This window comes from Lolium perenne, chromosome 7, assembly GCF_019359855.2.
Source record: "Lolium perenne isolate Kyuss_39 chromosome 7, Kyuss_2.0, whole genome shotgun sequence".
Classification (NCBI taxonomy): domain Eukaryota; kingdom Viridiplantae; phylum Streptophyta; class Magnoliopsida; order Poales; family Poaceae; genus Lolium; species Lolium perenne.
The window spans coordinates 197333329-197350981 of NC_067250.2; the positions used below are offsets into that span (position 1 = coordinate 197333329).

Genomic DNA, 17653 nt, shown 5'->3' on the forward strand with positions numbered 1-17653 from the left:
ATTCACCTCATAGAGCTGCCACATCTTAGGAACAAAATCTGCACAAATGAGCCACTATTTCGTGTCACTGCTGGTATTGCACATTGACTGATTCCACATTGACCTTGTGCCGCTGCTTCCTCCTTTTTAGTTCCTAGCGAACACAACGGAATCAGAATCTGATAAAAGTTTCAACTCAAATCGTCTATGTAGAATAGTGCCAGGAATACAATGAGCATCTAAAAAGCTGATCTAAAGGAAACAAACAATCGCGAGTGATGGTCCTAAATAAGATTCACAAGATTACTTCACACTGAAGACCATTATTAATATCACTAACATAAGCCTCAAATAAACTCTACTCTGTTACTGACTTGATTTATCGCAATATATAGGTACAGTTAAAGAGTAATATAACTGCATAAATATGCATTGTACCTTCTCTCTCTTCAACTTTGCTTCCCTGGCTTGCAACTCCTTTTCTCTTTTCTTCAGGTCCCCAAATTCATTGGTGATACCAGTGGGCAAGAATAGCAGCTCCATGACATACTCATATATGTGCCTAACCATAAATCCTGGAATCTATTTAAATATCACGGGAGACATGTATTAGATCAAAAAAATTGAATACACTGCAGGTAATTCAAGAAGCACATATATCATTTAAAAAATACCATAATCTGATCAAACCATTTCCGTTTCAGTTTTCATGCAAGCAAATACAAAGATTTGTTTCAAATACTCATGCTACAGGTGTTTCTTGGCACTCTTACTCAGTGTCGTTCTTAACTGTCCAACACAAACAACAGGCATCCAATCACACAGTAGTCACTTATCCAAAGCAAACACAAAGCCACAACCGGAGGTGGATGAGAAGTTACCTACAGGCTGCGGCTGCTGGAGTGGAAGAAGAAAGCAACACTGAGTGCAACGGTTAACAGCAATGGCGCAAGCCAGAGGAGATCCTGGCAGTGTTCGGCTACTCCTATTCACCCTTCCACCTCTGCTACCTGCGTAGCGACCTTGTCCACGGAAGTTGCAGTCCTCCTTCATCCATTGTGGATTTTATGTGGATAAAATCTTTGTTCTTCATCAGGAATTCAGGATTAGTCGGCATGACATGGTTAGCACACAAGAACATCGGAAATCATCACCATCAGCGTTTCATCAGCAGCGATTAATTGGCATGGTTTAATGCCTCTCCTATTTACCACTGTAAAACCAAACGGGGAGAAGATAGCAGAGGCTTACCTAAGGTTGACATACTCACTCGTGCCCCTCCTAATCAGCATCGATGAGGGAGAGGCGGAGGGCAGCAATTGGCTGCCGCCGGGGACGCGTTGGAGAGGGGCGACGCCGCTGCATCTCTTGGTCGCCGATGAGTTGCAGGGGGCCGGGCGGCAACCCGCCTACAACTCGCGATGGCGAGTTCGCGGAGAGAGAGAGGTGGCAGAGCTTGTTGAGATACACTAACGGTCGAAGGAGCATAGCCTGAAGAGGAGGCGAGAGCGGCAACGGCAGCAACACCGCCACCGGGCGGCGCCACCACACGGTCACGCCAAGCCGCACGCAAAAGAGGCGAAGGAGCAGGGGCGCGGGGCGTCGAGGAGGAGCAAGAGACGACGTAGGGGATCAGCAGGAGGCGCGGTGGCGCGGGAACCGCGACGGCGACCGAGCCGAACCCCCCGGCTAGGGTTAGACGCTGCGTCGCGCTCGGGGGCGGAACGAAGATGCGTGGATGGGGATCCAGTGGAGCAGACCAAGGCGCAGCTTCGCCGGTGAGTGTCGGCGTCGTATGCGGCCAGACGGTGGCCGGGACGGCGGCAGACGGTGGCGGCGGCATCGCGGGCGTGGGAGGGCTCCATTTTTTTAAGAGAATGGCGTGGGAGGGCTCCATTTTTTTCATTCTAGTCCTTGCAGTTTATTCTATTCTGAACGATAACCGTGCAATCCTATGGCCCGAGCGCCAGTCCAGCCCAAATCAAAGCCATCCTCGTCTAAGCGGATCCCCCGACGCCGTCCACCTCCGTCAGCCATGGCGCCGCCGCAGCACGACCCCCGCCGGCCCTACAAGCGCGCCACCATCTTCGACCAGCAGCGCCGCCGCGACTCCGTGCTCCGGACTCAGTCCGCCCGGCGCGCTGACTCTCAGGCGCGCGCACGCAGCCTCGCCAACTCCCTCCTGTCCCCCGCGTCGTCTTCCTCCGACGACCAACCGCCTACCTCCCCCGAAGCCCACGGAGACGATCCCGCCGTCGCCGAAGTCGCCGCGGCCGCATCCAAGCTCCGTGGCCCGGACCGGCGCCGCTGGTTCGCCCGCCAGATCATGCTCCCGGAGTGGATGGTCGACGCCCCTCCCCACCTCGCCCGCGACTGGTAATCCGTCGCCCCCCGTCATCTCGATTCAAGTTCGATTCGTCTGTAGTCTCTTCGAAAGATAACTCTTCCAATGCGGATTATGTTCTATTTGGCATGCCCTTGTCAGTTCATCTCATCCTAGCAGCAAACTTTGCGTTTCTTCTAGCTTACAAATTACAACCGAGTACAGCTTACCTAAGCCTACCATTTAGAAATAGCGCTAGCATTGTACTCACAAAGTCACAAGTCAAGTTAGAAGCTACTGTACAAACTTAGAAGGATTGCCGATGTATTTAGGCAAAAACTATGTTCTAAATTGTATGTTTATACGCATCAAAAGTTTCATGGAGAAAAATATTTCTGAACTTCTAAAGTTCTAATGCTTCAGTCTAAATGCAGTTTGTAGGCAAGAACAAGCTGAGCCAATGTATTAATTCTTGGTTAATTCTCGCATCATCTTCATATAACATGTCTATTATTGTGTTTCTTACAACTGAAACTATTTATTTCAGGTTCTTCTTGCAGTCAGCGACAGCTAGAGTCGCTTTGGTGAGAAGTTGAGGGCGCAGGTACAAGGCAGCAGTAGTAGCAGCTTAGCCTCCATCAGTGGCGGCAGCAGTACAACACCCTCCTAATGTTGTAGCAAGTCACGGTGGCGGCGGCGGCCCATGTCCCAGTGTTTGTTGAGCGCAAAGGGCGCGTTCTCCGGTTAGCATCTTCATTTGTGCCGCGGTTTTCTCAGGTGTGATTCTTTTCTAATTTAATTTGTGTGATTCTTTTCTAATTTAATTGTAGCACCATCGGATGGAAGTTAACGCCAGTATTCATTGGATTCATCACTCCTATACGCAGTGCAGCGCCTCGGGACGAGAAATGTCTAGGAGGTAAGAGATTTTTCTAGAATTGCTGAATGCCACGTGAATGTGCGCTGCTCAGGCTCGATGACTCTCTACTCTCTACTCTCTAGAATCTTTTGTGGATATTTTTTAATACAGAAGATTTCGTACGATTGAAAGTGATGCTTGGTAGGAGTAGAGTAGTACGTTTCAGGCAGCTTCCACTCCTGACCCTGTTATTCTATTTCATCCTGTTATTATGTTTCGATGAAGGATTTTTAAGGCCTTAATTTCCAGTTTTCTGTTGTATTTTTCTGAGTACGTATTTATGTTTTTGGAAGCGTGCCTTATTCACTCCGCCGCCTGCATATGAAGAACATTTTATTCCGAGTATAATCTCCTCTTCACCTCATATTTATGCTTTAGATAAAAAAAAATCGGAGTTAGCTCATTCGAACAATTTACTTCACAATATATCAGTTCATCATCACAACATAGTTGGCCTCTAGTTGTCTACATTTCTTTTTCTTTTCAGTTAACTCACAGAGGATTTGTGATTCGATAACAGTGTTTAAAAGGATGGATAGGGAAAAAACCTGGTGGACAACCGCGAAGCATCCGCTACCGCTGCCACGCCGCTCACCACATGCGCGCATGGCCCCGATCACGGGAGAGCACAACTACCTCCGACGAACACCATGGAAGATCCGCCTCTGCTCACCACTTCCGCATCAAGGCTCCTCCCTCCGTCCGCTGAATTGACCGCCTCTCCGTCCCTCCGCCCCCTTCTCAGGCCACACCCAAGCTGACCCCGCCCCTCGAGGAGAAGTGTCCCGGCTAGATCCGTGTGGAGCACCCGGCTGCCGGCCATGTTCTTGAGGAGGAGATATCCGGAGAGATTCATGGGGAGATGCAGGGCGGTATGGAGATCCGGCGGAAGAAGAACAGCAAGAAGGTACTCTTCCTCTCTTACTCTTTGTTAAGTTCGATCTTGTTCTTCTTCTTATTGGGGGGCAATCTTGACATCATGTCAGGGTTACGAAATTGGGGCTTCCTGTTGGTCGAAGATTTTTTACGATTAAGGGTCAAGAATTGGGGCTTATCTTGGAAAGAAACCACCAACTGGCTCTGTTTTAGGGTTAATGAAGGTGATTTAGAATTAAGAGCTTGCAGATGTCGAAAATCGCCCTGTATCCTAATTATCACTATATTGTGCTTCTGACATGATTATTGCTACTGGGTTTAAAGATTGTCTGCTTAATTATCTGCATTTCTAGCAGGCTGCTTGGTGAGTGATTGGAAATGTTTACTAGAAAAATATCTTCCCCATTGAATTAGGATTGCCTGGGCCTGTAAATATAGCTGACGAAGGTTATGAATGCTGTCTGTCGAACTCAAACTTAACATTTCTCCTCTGTCCAAGAATGTCTTCACTTTTCAAACCAAGAGCGGTTTTGGTATTTCGATTCTCCGCGTCAGTTGATTAAATGGCTCATAGGACTGTCTTATATAAGCAGTACATAGTTAGCGACACTAATCAGAGGTTTATTTGATTGTCCAAGTAGATGCTCTGTTTTAGCAAGTAGATGAAGTAGTCACTGGTGACAATTCAGTTTTATTTTTCGATTCTCCGCGTCAGTTGATTAAATGGCTCATAGGACTGTCTTATATAAGCAGTACATAGTTAGCGACACTAATCAGAGGTTTATTTGATTGTCCAAGTAGATGCTCTGTTTTAGCAAGTAGATGAAGTAGTCACTGGTGACAATTCAGTTTTATTTTTCGAGGTTCACTACTAGTTGTTCATATTGTACTTATAGAAACATTATATAAATCGAACTGATAAAATCCAGATCGCTGAACATGTGGTTCAGTAGTTGCATCGCTTAGTTGCTGTGTGGGACAACTACCAAAATAACTCCCACAATCTCTTATCCGGAATCATCTTATTTGAATATGTTTGAGCAGAGGTTACTTTTAAACATAGCTCAAGAGTATTTTCATTGATTAATGCTTGTTTGAACTTTGAGTTTTCTTGCTTATCTACTTACTCCAATCTGTATCAGTCTTGTCACAGTTTGAAAATGGTGTGAAATTTCTTGCTGTCCACCTAAACACTGTTGGGGATCCATGGATCAGTCAGCTGAGCTTTATGCGCTGGTGGAGAGACTGCGGACGATGACGGAGCTTGTCCGCTGCAGCTCAGGTGGTGGCCACCGTGCGCTGCAGCCGCACTGTGCCTAACTGCATGATACCGTCCAACGCGTTGGTCGGCCGCCACGAAGTACATGCCGCTCACCGGGATCACCTTCGCTCCTGGACCAGCCGTACAGCCCGCTGTCGAACTTCAGGTTCAGGATGATGTTGTCGTTGTTGGTGCCGCCGTCGTTGACGCTCCCCTCTGTGCCAGTGATGGCCATGATTGTGCGAGCACCGATCAAAGTAATCTACTGTATGTGAGACATTCATGAGCTACTCTGAATTTCCTGGGACATTCTCTTACCATTTTACTCTGAATTCCCTGGACATGTTAACAGTGGGGTTCATGTGTTTGAGAGGGGCATCTTCCTGGACATGCTAAGAGGGGCATTTAAGGTTTTGATTCGCTACTAGTGTTGCTTCTACTGGCCTGTTGTCTGTACGCTCGCCGGACGCTGCTAAATGCTAATACGGGCATGTATTATATAGACATAAGCGTGGATCCGGAATTTGTAAGATAAATTTGAATTCACTGGCAAACATAGTGTGATGTGTGAGATAAATTTCAATACCATGCCATGTCACTTCTGACTTGTACATTTTGCTATGGTGCAATGTTGTTCAGTTTGGAGAACCTAATCTCTGGTGTTTTGTCTAGAACTTAATCCTATTAGCTATCGGGGCAATTGCAAAACTGCCCCAAAAAGGAGCCACCTAGTGGGGCACTTTCAAAACTGTCCCAAAAGAGACTCAGCTATTGGGGCATTTTTCCAAACTACCTCAATAGGTAGCTATCTACTGAGGCACTTCTCCAAACTGCCTCAATAGGTAGCTACCTATTGGGGCACTTCTCCAAACTGCCCCAAAAATGACTCACCTACTAGGGTATTTCTCCAAACTGCCCCAATAGGTAACCACCTATTGGAGCACTTCTCCAAAGTGCCCAAATAGGTAGAGCATTAGAGGCATTTTGGCCAAAGTGCCTCTAATGGGGGATATTTAGGGGCACTTTGAAAAATGCCCCAGGCAAAGTGCCCCTAAATCACTACCGTGAACTAGTGGCGTCTCATGCAGCACCTCCCCTACAGCGACTTCCCTCCTGAACATGGGCATTGGGGCTCTCTGCAAAGAGAGATACCCGTGTGCTGCTGCCAAACTCGTCTAGCCGTGGCAGCGCGAGAGGGAGGCAAACGGAAGTCGGGCGCATGCCTGTTTGACAATGTCAGGAAGCTGTGGGCGGAGATGAGTCCGGCCGGCATGCGGCCGACGTTGATCTCTCACAGGCGGTGTGTCACTGTCAGGCCTCACATGAGGAGGATGCTGGGGAAACTGAAAGATTTATTTTTGCACAGCCGTGTCTTGACCGACTGGTTTGCGACTGCTGTACTAGGAATACGATTCTTCATGTGGCTGCTGAGTTGCTCCCATACTTTATTGGCACTGAAGAGTGGAAAAAGATGGCATGAGTCACTGGTGACGATGCATATTGCAGAGTTGAGATGGTGCGGAATTCATTCAAGGATCTCGCAAAACACGCTGTGGGAAAACTGATCAACAATCACATCGATGTCTTATGCAGTTTGAACAGCTACCTGGATACAAAGCTACTGGCAGCACGTATGACTGAAATACCTCAATTAGGGAGCTAAATCGGTATTTAACATTTTGTCAAAGTACAAACATGCCTTTGGATCTCCAACCAATCCTAGGTACTGGTACGGCCTTGGCATTTTGGCAAGCTAAACCCAGCTCAATCTAGACATAAATAAATGGTAACATACAATAACGCGCTAGCGGAAATCCTAAATACAATTTCTCTCCAGGGCAAAAGGTAGTTCTACATATGGAGACTCCAAAAAAATAGGGGGTGCTTTATGATGGTTGTCTTGCTGCCGTAATGACTCCCATCCGCGATCGCCCAAAGTGAATGACTTCTTGATGTTTTAAATTTGAAAGTAACCAAATCCATGTTTTTAATAATAACTCTGTGAAGCAACTTGAATTATTCGTGTCTCACTTAAAATTTCTAATTTTGTAGAATATTTACTTTTATTCTTTCTAGCTTGATTTTGATTGTTAAATGTTTTGTGGAAAGATATATAATAATATTAAGTGTGCATTAACGGTAAATTGTTTTCAATTCATCATATCTTAATAAAAATTAAGGATGGAGCCCACCATGATTAGAAGTTCCCGATATTACAAGTTAGTGCAGCGAGGGGCTTGCAATCTAACCCTATTATGCATGATTATTTTCCTCATAAATAGGAGAAAATGTGACCACCATCGGCGATGGTAACAAATAGGACAGGCTAGAGCGTTTGAGTATTTGTTTTTCCCGGTGCAACGCACGGGCACTTTTGCTAGTAAGGAGTAAGGCTGCTACTTTTCTCTATGCATGTAGTTTAATCTATTGTGCCTTAATGCAGAAATCAAGAGTATGCGAAGAAATGTTGAGCAAGAGGAAGCTTATGTTGAGTTACAATGTTGTTAAGTTCTGTAAGTTAGCTTGCTGGGATCGTGAGAGTTGGCATTGGATTGTGAATGTGGTTGCTGGGATAGTACAGTTCTGTTATGTAAATGCTTGATTGTTATATAGGTGCTCAAATTGTATGTATTGGATTGTGATTAAAGTTTATTGTTTACTAATTCTTTTTGTAAATGTTGAAATTGCATAAACTGGGTTGTGAATTACAGTTCAGTCCTAAATACAGCCTCAGAATTGAAAGGAGGCGGTCCTAAATAGTGACTATAAATGAAATTCGAGGCATTTATTTTGTGTCTCAATTTGGAAAATAGACGCACTACATAAAACTGCCTCAAATTGTTACGGAAGTCATCTAATTAAAGTGGCGGCAAAAAAATTAAAGGCATTATTAAAAGTACCGACAAAAAAATTACAAATAGTTTTAGAAGTTTGAAGTGCCGGTAAAAAGATTTCGTGGCATTTTTCAAAAGTGCCGGCAAAAAAATTTTGTGACATTTTTCAAAAGTGCCAGCAAAAAGATTCTGTTCCATCCTTCAAAAGTGCCGGCAAAATGATTCCGTGGCATCTTTCAAAAATGCCGGCAATACTACCTAGCGGCATTTCTGAAAGTGCCTGAAAATATAACTGACGGCATTTTTCTAAAAGTGCGGGCAAAGAGCTATCTCGACCGAATCAAATCTAACACTCTTTTTTGTGCCTCTAAAAACTATTATTGGCACTTTCGGTAGAATTAGCGGCACTTTTAGGTGCCGGATATCTAGGTATGTGACGTAGTGTAGGGTAGCGACTAGTCGGGACGAGGGGGCCGTCGAGATCAGCCGTTAGAATACTTCTTTCAGTATCATTATATTACTACCTGACGTGATGGCATGTACTTGACTTTGATTACTAGGTAAAACGGGGATCATTTCGTAGAAGGTGCATATTCAAATACTTCTATTTATTGGAAGTAATGGAGGTGATGTGGACGTTTTTCTTTTTTGAGGGACAGGTGATGTCGAGGTTGATGTGGTGGAAAATACTCTGTACCCAGCTAACACCATGTATATTTATGTATGCATCTATGTATAGAGCTCCGATGATCTTGAGTTTCATCCGCATAGAGTAGCTACGGGTGGGCGCGATGGAGAGTTTAATCGTGAGCGCATCCATGGGAGCCATAAATCCACTCCTCAGCAAGCTCAGCAGGCTAATCACCGAAGAGCATGCGAAGCTGAAAGACAGGGAGCGGAAGGAGGTGATCTTCCTGAAAGAGGAACTCGGCTGCATGGTGGGTCTGTTCCGCGGTTCTGCGATGGTGGAGGACCCGGACGTGCAAGTCAAGGAATGGATGAGGCAGGTTAGGGAGGTGGCCTACGACACGGAGGACTGGCTGGACCTCTTCTTGCATCATCAGCTGAAGCGGGAGCAGAATTTCCTTGGACGGCTAAGCCACAAGGCCCGATCCAGATCCAAGAGATTGGTGGAGCAGATCCGGCAGCTGAGGGACCGCCTGGTGGCGGCGAGCGAGCGGCGCACCAGGTACAAGCTTGTTGACGGTGGCATGCCTTCAGCCTCGGAAGCTGCGGTCGACGTCTTTGAAGCGAGCAGCGTGGCTATCGACCCTCGGCTGCTCCACAGGGAAGAAGCTGCCCCTGTAGCCATCGACGGGCCCAAGACAGAGCTCGTCAAACTTCTCGTGGACGACGAGCGGCATCTACGAGTAGTATCCATCGTCGGAATGGCGGGGATTGGTAAGACCACACTTGCGAAACAGGTCTACAGATCGATGATGATGCGGAAAAGATTCAATTGTCAAGCTTTTGTCTACGTCGGTCAAAGCCCGTCTGTGAGGGCTGTTTTGATGGACATACTCCGTCAAGTCCTCCCGCAGACTCAAGAGGAAGGAGGCTGCAGCAGCGGCATGCCGGGGTCCGGGGAGGTCCAGCAAGCTATAGCCCAACTCAGGGACTTCCTCCAAGACAAGAGGTACGGTATCCGTATATCATCATATCAGAAATAGGGTGCAAAATCTGCGCTCTACATTTTCTTGTTTGGATTTTACTACAGCTCGACGGTGCGTGCTGCCCTATGATATCTATGGCGTCCGCGTTGGCCGTACATCATGGCGGGCACACGCGATATATGGCGCACAACAGCTTCTTGCTAGTCTGGTTATTCATGCCCAGCACCTGGATACAGGAGTACGTCCCGTCATTGCTAGCGCTACAGAACATATACTCCGGCTTGGTTCTGCTGGATAATAATTTTGATAGAGAAGATTATGAGCAAAAAAAACTTACGATGATCTAATTTAGATTCTTATTACGAAATTATATATAGCGCCCTGCTATAATTAGTTTTGTGCTGACGCCTAAGGCTGGCCATAGTGCTAGTATCATAGGTAGTATCATGCATACTAGGCCCACAAAAATGATGATGCGGCATGCAATTAAGGAGAAGAGATAGGATTAGAGTAACATAGGTGGATACTATATCATAACGCACGTTACGAGAAAAATAAATGTCAAACAAATCTTGTACATAGATTTATATTGGGATTCTACAAAACAATAAATTTAGAAGTTTATGATACTACTCTATAATACTACCCACTATAGAGATAGTATCATAGACAAGTATCATATGCATGATACTAGTATATGATACTATGCACTATGATCAGCCTAAGGGAAGGAACTTGAAATCCATTATCTCTGTCTGGGAACACGGTGTCTTCGACTTAGTACGCCTACCACCTAATAGTACTACATTTATTCATCTTTGGCGGCCGGAGGGCAAATTTAGCATGCGCTATTCCCAGACTTATTCAGACAGTGCACGTTGCCACGTATGTCCGGAAGGCGATCGCGCAGGACAAGTGGGTTTTAGGTACTTCAAGACTGATATTTCCGCAGCGGGTACTCAGCAATTCAGAAGCCTTTGGAACTTCCTTTGCAATGTGCAGCTAGTCCAAGATGTTCCAGACCGGTTGATATAGAAGTGGACGGCGGATGGATGTATTCTGCGAGCTCCTCGTATGCGGTTCAGTTCATCGGCTTGATCCGTCTTTCCTTCCCACACAGATGGTGTGGCGCTCCGACGCACCGCCCAGAGATGCCTCACGGCCGATATGCTTGTGAAACGCGGCTGCCCGCACGACCCGATGTGCCCGTTCTGCCGGGTACAACCTGAAACTGCAGCTCTTTTGCTTGTGGCATGTTCATATCTGATTGGATGGTGTCATCCTCTTCAAACGTTGGCAAGGAGAAGGCAAAGCTGTGGCGCTCCGTAATCTCCTTGGTTTGGTGGTGCAACTGGAAAGAAAGGAACAATAAGATTTTTAGACATGACACCTCTTCGCCGACGGATCTGTTCCAAACATTGCTGACGAAAGCCCGCTCTTGGGTCGATGCCGGTCGTCGTCGAGTGGTAGCCTTAGTAGAGAGACCCAGAGACCTAGACTAGGCGTTGTTTTTCTGTTGTGGCTTTGGGCAAAGCTCTAGCCTTTTTTTCCTCTCCTTCTTGCTCTTTGTTTGTTTGTTTTTTCCTTGCCTTCTTTGGTTTTTGTTCTTGTACTGTTCGTAGATTTTTCCTATCTAATCGAAATGAAAGTATCTCCGCTGCCTTTCGTCTTTTTTACATTTGTCTTACGCTTTTATAGAACCCAAAATCTCAAAACAGTGTAAACCTCCGAAGAGGTATCATGGTTTCGTTTAATCTCAGCCATCCTACCCCTAATTCCGAACAAGTATCATTTAATCTCAGCCGTTTTTGTGTTTCACTTAGGAAGATATCTCTTCGGGGGTTTACAGTCTTTTTAGATTTTGGGGTCCGTGGAAGCAAAAGCCTTTACATTTATTCATCTACTTAAGGGTATAGAAATATGTGTTGTCAACATTTATATGTCCAAGTCAAGAACAAAACCTGTATTAAACTTTATAAAGTCTGACCAAGTTAACCAACAATTACAGCTATGTATACTATAATAGATTTAGCGACATTGATTTAGTTAGATATATTGACAGTTTTTATACAAACTTGGCCAAACATGTCGCCCAAAATCTATAGGTGTTTTATATTTTTCAAAGGAGGGACATACACAAGCGAAAGTCTCAGGGGAGGGAGTACCCAAGGAAAAGTCGCACCTATTAACCAAAAAATGGAAAAGGTCCAATGGAGGTAAGTACACAAAGAAAAGTCCACATTAACTCTACGGTCTCACTAATGGCATCTTCACCTACTTCACATAGTTCACAAATACGCAAGTTTTTTAATATTGGTATGACATTCAAGATGTAAGTTTGATCCTCGATGGTATTGTGGACGACCAGTCAAGCCACGTGAATGCAGGAAGAATAAGCAATATGTATTTGCCCAGTAGTAGCTATCGAATGCGCTGAGAGCCTGAGACAATACCAGTATACCACGGTCCCCCGGTGAGACATGGTCCTAAGCTACATCAGATGTAGCGCCACGGTTTTACTACAGCGCGCCTAGTGTTTTTGAAATGGTCCACAAACAGTTCTTTCCTATTTCATGCAGTCGCATTCTCAACGATTATGATCGTATTTTTTTTCTCTTCGTTTAGAGTTTTTCTGTGCCTGCGGGTTCGGCTACCTGCTAGTTATTATATATATCTGGTGCCAAACGCTACTTTTTGTAAAAGATAAATTAGAATAATTTCTACAAATAGCCTTGGATAAATCAGTACAGCTTCCAGAGTCTAGAGAGCAAGGCGTACGTTCGGCCATTTTTCTGTTATTCACGGATACAATCCATTAGTATCTTTAGACCCCTAGTTTACTCCAGTAGTATAGTAATGCTTGCGCGATTAGCACCTTCGTGGGTAATTTTGTAATTTTGTGCCTCTATTTTCTAATATAAACGAATACCTCCTCCATTACTATATGCGAGGCGCCCAACCTGTGCATGTGGTCTTCTACTATCAATGGCTAGTTCTCTAACAATAACGCACCAACAATTTGGAAGGGGACCCTTAAATTATTTTGGAGTGGATGTGAAATCGCTAAAGGGTATCAAATTAGTTTAGGTGGTGGACCACCCAGTAGTGATTACAGACCCTACTACTCCCTCTGTTTACAGTTAATTCACGTTCTGAAGGTGAGTTGGCAATACAATTTCATAGTGTAATTGTAACATAGTCCATAGTAACATCACTAAGGGATACAGGGCAGCCTTATAATCTCTAGTGAAGGGAGTAGAATCTACGACTCCTAGACATATATGATTAATATTTTGTGCTTGTGTATTCGTCACGAACAAAAGTTGAGTTTAGTTTTGAGGGAAGAAAAAAACTTACCTATTAAGATGTGAACTGATATTTGGTTTATTGAATAGAAGATTAGCTATGATGACGTTACATAACACAATAAACCTGCAATTATTGTATATTATCATGTGTTGATGTTATTTTTGTGTTATAAAAACTTCTTTTCAATGAATAAGGAAAAATATTTGTTTCTAAACTCGAACTATGTAAGGTTTAATTAAGCTTTTAGAAAAAAATACTAATACATACAATCTAGAATCAAAACTAAGATACAACATGAACTATGTTGTCATATGATACCTATATAACATTATTGTTTTTATAGTTTTTTTCTAAAAAAATTAACAAACTTTACTTAGCTTGACAAACAATATATATATGCCTTATTTATTAGAATGGAGGGACTATGTCAATTTGATATTATGATACATATAATTTTATGGTTTGGAAAGTTCTATTTTTCTTTCTAGCGAAAATTACTATTAATTGTTGTAGTCCTTTTGTTCCAGAATAAGTGTCTCAATTCTTTCTAGATATGAATATGTCTACAACTAAAATGAGTCTAGATACATCCGAACCTAGACAGAACTGAGACACTTATTTTTGCACGGAGGGTGATTGACTCATGCATGTGTGAGTGCATAGAAATATGGAACTGTATTGGTCTATAGTGGCATACAATCATCTTTCTATATACTTCAGTTTTTTTATGTGTCAGTCTTATATGCACCATTCAAGGAAGAAAGAACCTCAAAGAGGCATCTTGATTGTGCTATGGTCACTTGAGATGAAGGAACTATGTTTGTCACGACGTGATGGGTACCGAAACCATACTCGATATTCACGATTGTCAAATAGACAACTATTTTTCTGATGTCTTTTATGTATAATTGTTTACCGTAGCAACACACAAGTATTAAGCTAGCCTTTGGTAAAACAAATTAGAAAATTTCATTGAGCAAATGTTGAGATTTTAATCTCGTGAATGCATCGTTAACTGTTGGATTTCCAAGTGCGCGATGTTATTTTTCGCTTCCATGTGGCAAAGTTGTTATGGCCACTACCGATTATTTTCTTGCAGGCGCGAATGTAAGTGCTAGGTTACAATCCAATTAATTTTAGTCTACCTTAAAGTTTGTCAGAAGTTTAGCCGATTGCTTAATTCGTCTGACTCACCTTACGAACCCGCCTAACTCATTGCCAGGTACTTAATCGTATTTGATGACGTTTGGAGTACATCAGCATGGAAGGCAATCAACTGCGGCCTGCCAGCAAATTCTGCTGGAAGCAGAATAGTTGCAACAACCCGCAACCACGATGTTGCGAAATCATGCTCCAACTATCCTGACGATGATGTTATCCATGTGATGGAGCCTCTTGATGAATCTGACTCCAAGAAACTGTTCCATAGCAGGATATTTGGTTCCGAAGAAGAGAAATGCCCAGAGGATTGCAGCCCTGTTCATGTCAACGTATTGCAAATATGTGGAGGTCTGCCTTGGGCCATACTCGTATTGGCCAGCCTTTTAGCGAGGAAATACGTCGAGCCCGGCGGATGGAACATGGTCAACAGGTCAACTCTTGCAAGATTGGAGCAATATCCCCCGTTAAAAGGGTTGAGGAAGGTATTGCATATGAGTTATGCAGATCTGCCTCTCCCAATGAAATCTTGCCTGTTGTACTTGAGTGTTTTCCCAAAAAACTATACCATCAACAAGGATCGTCTGATATGGAGATGGGTGGCCGAAGGATTCATCCCTAGCAAAGGAGAAGAGAACACATTGGAAACGGGAAGGAGCTATTTCAATGAGCTGATCAACAGGAGTTTGATACAGCCTGTGCTGGCGGACGACGGCGACGATGAACCAACGGGCTGTACGGTGCATGCCGCAGTCCACGACTTCGTTGTATCTCTGTGCAGTGAAGAGAACTTCGTCACGTTGGGTGAGTCAATGCAGCGGGATGTGATCCGTCGATTATCCCTCAACTATGCCAAACAAGAAGACGGCCCATTGGCATCTGACATGGGTGATGTTAAGATCAACCTATCAAAGGTGAGATCCCTTACTGTTTTTGGGTTTGCTCAACGCATGCCTCATCTTGCGAATTTCTTGTTGCTACGGGTGCTAGATCTAGAGGACGCCGAGAAGCTGGAAAGCAAAAACATAGAGGACATAGGGAGGCTGTTCAACCTAAGGTATCTGGGACTTGGAGGGGATCATGTCACAGAGCTCCCAGATTCTATAGGAGAACTGGAGTCCCTGGAGACCTTGGAGGCAAGGCGGACCACCGTAAGCAGGCTGCCTCCAACTGCATCCCGGTTACGAAAATTAGCCCGCCTGCTAATCAAACTTCTGGATGACATACCGGACGGCCTAGAAAAGATGCAGGCCTTGCAGGAGTTGTCAATGATTAACGTCAACAGTCGCCGCTCGCTCGATCTTATGGCGGAGCTGGTCAAGCTGAGGCAGCTGAGGGCTCTCGGTCTGAAATGGTGTTTCCGGGATGAGCTACATGGCGAAATCCAAACTTACAGGAGTGACTTCGTCTCCTCACTGAACAAAATTACAAGCTCCAGTCTTGAGTCTCTGTTCCTTCACTCGGGCGACGCTTGTTCCCTTGATTTTTTAAAGGACGCTTGGGTCCCTCCGCGCCTGCTCCAAAAATTAGTGGTCAAAAGCTTAAACTACTATTTCCCAGCAACTCCAGTACACATTGCCTCGTGCACCAACCTCACCTACCTGGAGATTGCCATCAATCTGAGCAGAGAGGAGGATCTCTCTATCATTGCAAACTTGCCAGAGCTAACAACTCTCAAGTTGTTCGCCAAGGAGAATCCCATAATCATCAGACATGGATTCCTGTGTCTCAAGGTGTTCTGGTTCGATTGTCGAGGCTGCGGTCTCAACTTGGTGTTCAAAGAAGCAGCAGCTATGCCACAGCTCCGAAAGCTTCACGTCTCCTTCAAACTGTTAGCCCAGCATCAGGCGCAGCAAGGCTTTGATTTTGATCTACACAACCTGTACGCTCTCAAGCAAGTCCATGCCAATATCGATTGCGATGGTGCTAGCGTTTCGGACGTGGTCTCGATGGAGGATGCTATCAGAAAAAATGTATCTATGCACCCAAACAAGCCAGCGTTGGAGTTGAGCAAGGATAATTACATCGAAGAAAAGGTGACGACAGACGAGAATATATAGCTGCACAGCACCGTTGAGCATGTGGGAGGAACGGAATTTCTTAATTAGCTACTTTTGTGTATGTTTGTCATAATATGCTATATTTCCTGATATTTTTGTAGTTTAGGGTTGTCGTGTCAACAGGTTTTTGCCCCGTAGGGGTGTTCCAGATCGAACACTCACAGCGGGTTTCCTGATGGACGGCATGCTTTAATGCATTCACAAGATTGACAATTAAAGCTTACTATTTTACATCTCAATGTTTACGTGCAATGTATGAATTCGGTAATCGTGGAATGAGTGTGTAAATGATATTTATACCTTCCAAAGTATTTTGACAAATAAATTGTTCCTCCACTAGTTACAATAAAATGATTCGCTTTCCTCTTGCCGTAAAAAAATAGATCGTACGGAGAAAGAGTAGAAGGCAAAGACGAGAAAGGGAGCGCTCTGGCGAAAGGAGGCGCCTTGGAGCGATAGGAGGCGATTCGGCCGCCCCCGCCGGTGTGCGGTGCTGAGTCCGGCCGTCGCCGCCGCGCGATGTCGCCGGGAAGGATGGGGGAGGCTCTACAGGCGGTGGAGCTTCCGGAGTCCATCCGGGGACGATGCTGGGCGGACGTGGCGGACGAGGTGGACGCGGAGGAGGCGGCACGCGCGGAGCTCGCCGCGCGCTGCTCGCCACCGGGGACGGCGACGTTCGGCGACTACCTCGTCTACGCACGACGTGGGCGTCCGCGCCGCTCCCCGCCGCAACGGCGCCAGGTGGTTGGGCAGGGGCCGCGCCGTCCGCCGCCACGCGCGCCGGTGGAGCCGCCGCGCCTTGCCTGCACCGTCCGTGCCGGGGATCTCGCCGTCCGGGACCTCGGTGGTGGTGGACGCTTTGGAGGTTGGGGTTCTGCCGAGGCCGTCACGGGGCTGACGGGCGCGGGTCGGAGCGATTGGCTCCGGCGCCGCCGCCGCTGTCTGCCGGAGGAGGACGCTCCCGTGCGTGGCGTCGACGCCGCCCGCGCCTGGGCCGTCTGGGCCGCTCGAGCCTGGCCGTACGGGCCGCTCGCACCTGGGCCGTCTGGGCCGGTGCTGGCCTGGAGGCGCGCGTTGTCTTGGGCCCGCGCGGCCCGACCCACTGCCTAAGTGGCTGTGGATTCGGCGGGGGGCAAACCAGTTAGGGTTTGCACACCCCGCGCGTCCCGACCAAGTCCGCCGCCACGCCGCGTCCGCCCGTGCGATCCGGGTCCACCCTCCCCGCCGCCGCTCGTCGCCTCCTTCCGCGACATGGTGCTCAAGCGCCGGCGCAGCACGTCGTCGAGCCGCTCTCCTCCGCCCCACCACCGCCGCGTTCGCC

General features: G+C 46.1%; 2 protein-coding genes across 3 annotated transcripts; both read left to right on the forward strand.

Annotated features, from left to right (window-relative positions):
* Positions 1–1936: 1936 nt before the first annotated feature.
* On the forward strand, positions 1937–5924 carry LOC127314561 (uncharacterized). 2 transcript variants are annotated; one of them, XM_071824290.1, is made up of 5 exons: positions 1937–2355; positions 2850–3079; positions 3190–3221; positions 3742–4128; positions 5240–5924. In XM_071824290.1, the coding sequence occupies exons 1-2, from the start codon at positions 2015–2017 to the stop codon at positions 2896–2898; spliced, it is 390 nt and encodes a 129-aa protein (XP_071680391.1). In that variant the 5' UTR covers positions 1937–2014; the 3' UTR covers positions 2899–3079; positions 3190–3221; positions 3742–4128; positions 5240–5924. The 2 variants fall into 2 exon arrangements, with proteins under 2 accessions (XP_071680391.1, XP_071680390.1); XM_071824289.1 differs by having other exon boundaries at positions 2850–3045; positions 3133–3221.
* Positions 5925–8913: 2989 nt separating this feature from the next.
* On the forward strand, positions 8914–16571 carry LOC127314559 (disease resistance protein RGA5). Its single transcript, XM_051345051.1, has 2 exons — positions 8914–9828; positions 14337–16571. The coding sequence occupies exons 1-2, from the start codon at positions 8984–8986 to the stop codon at positions 16330–16332; spliced, it is 2841 nt and encodes a 946-aa protein (XP_051201011.1). The 5' UTR covers positions 8914–8983; the 3' UTR covers positions 16333–16571.
* The last annotated feature ends 1082 nt before the right edge of the window (positions 16572–17653 follow it).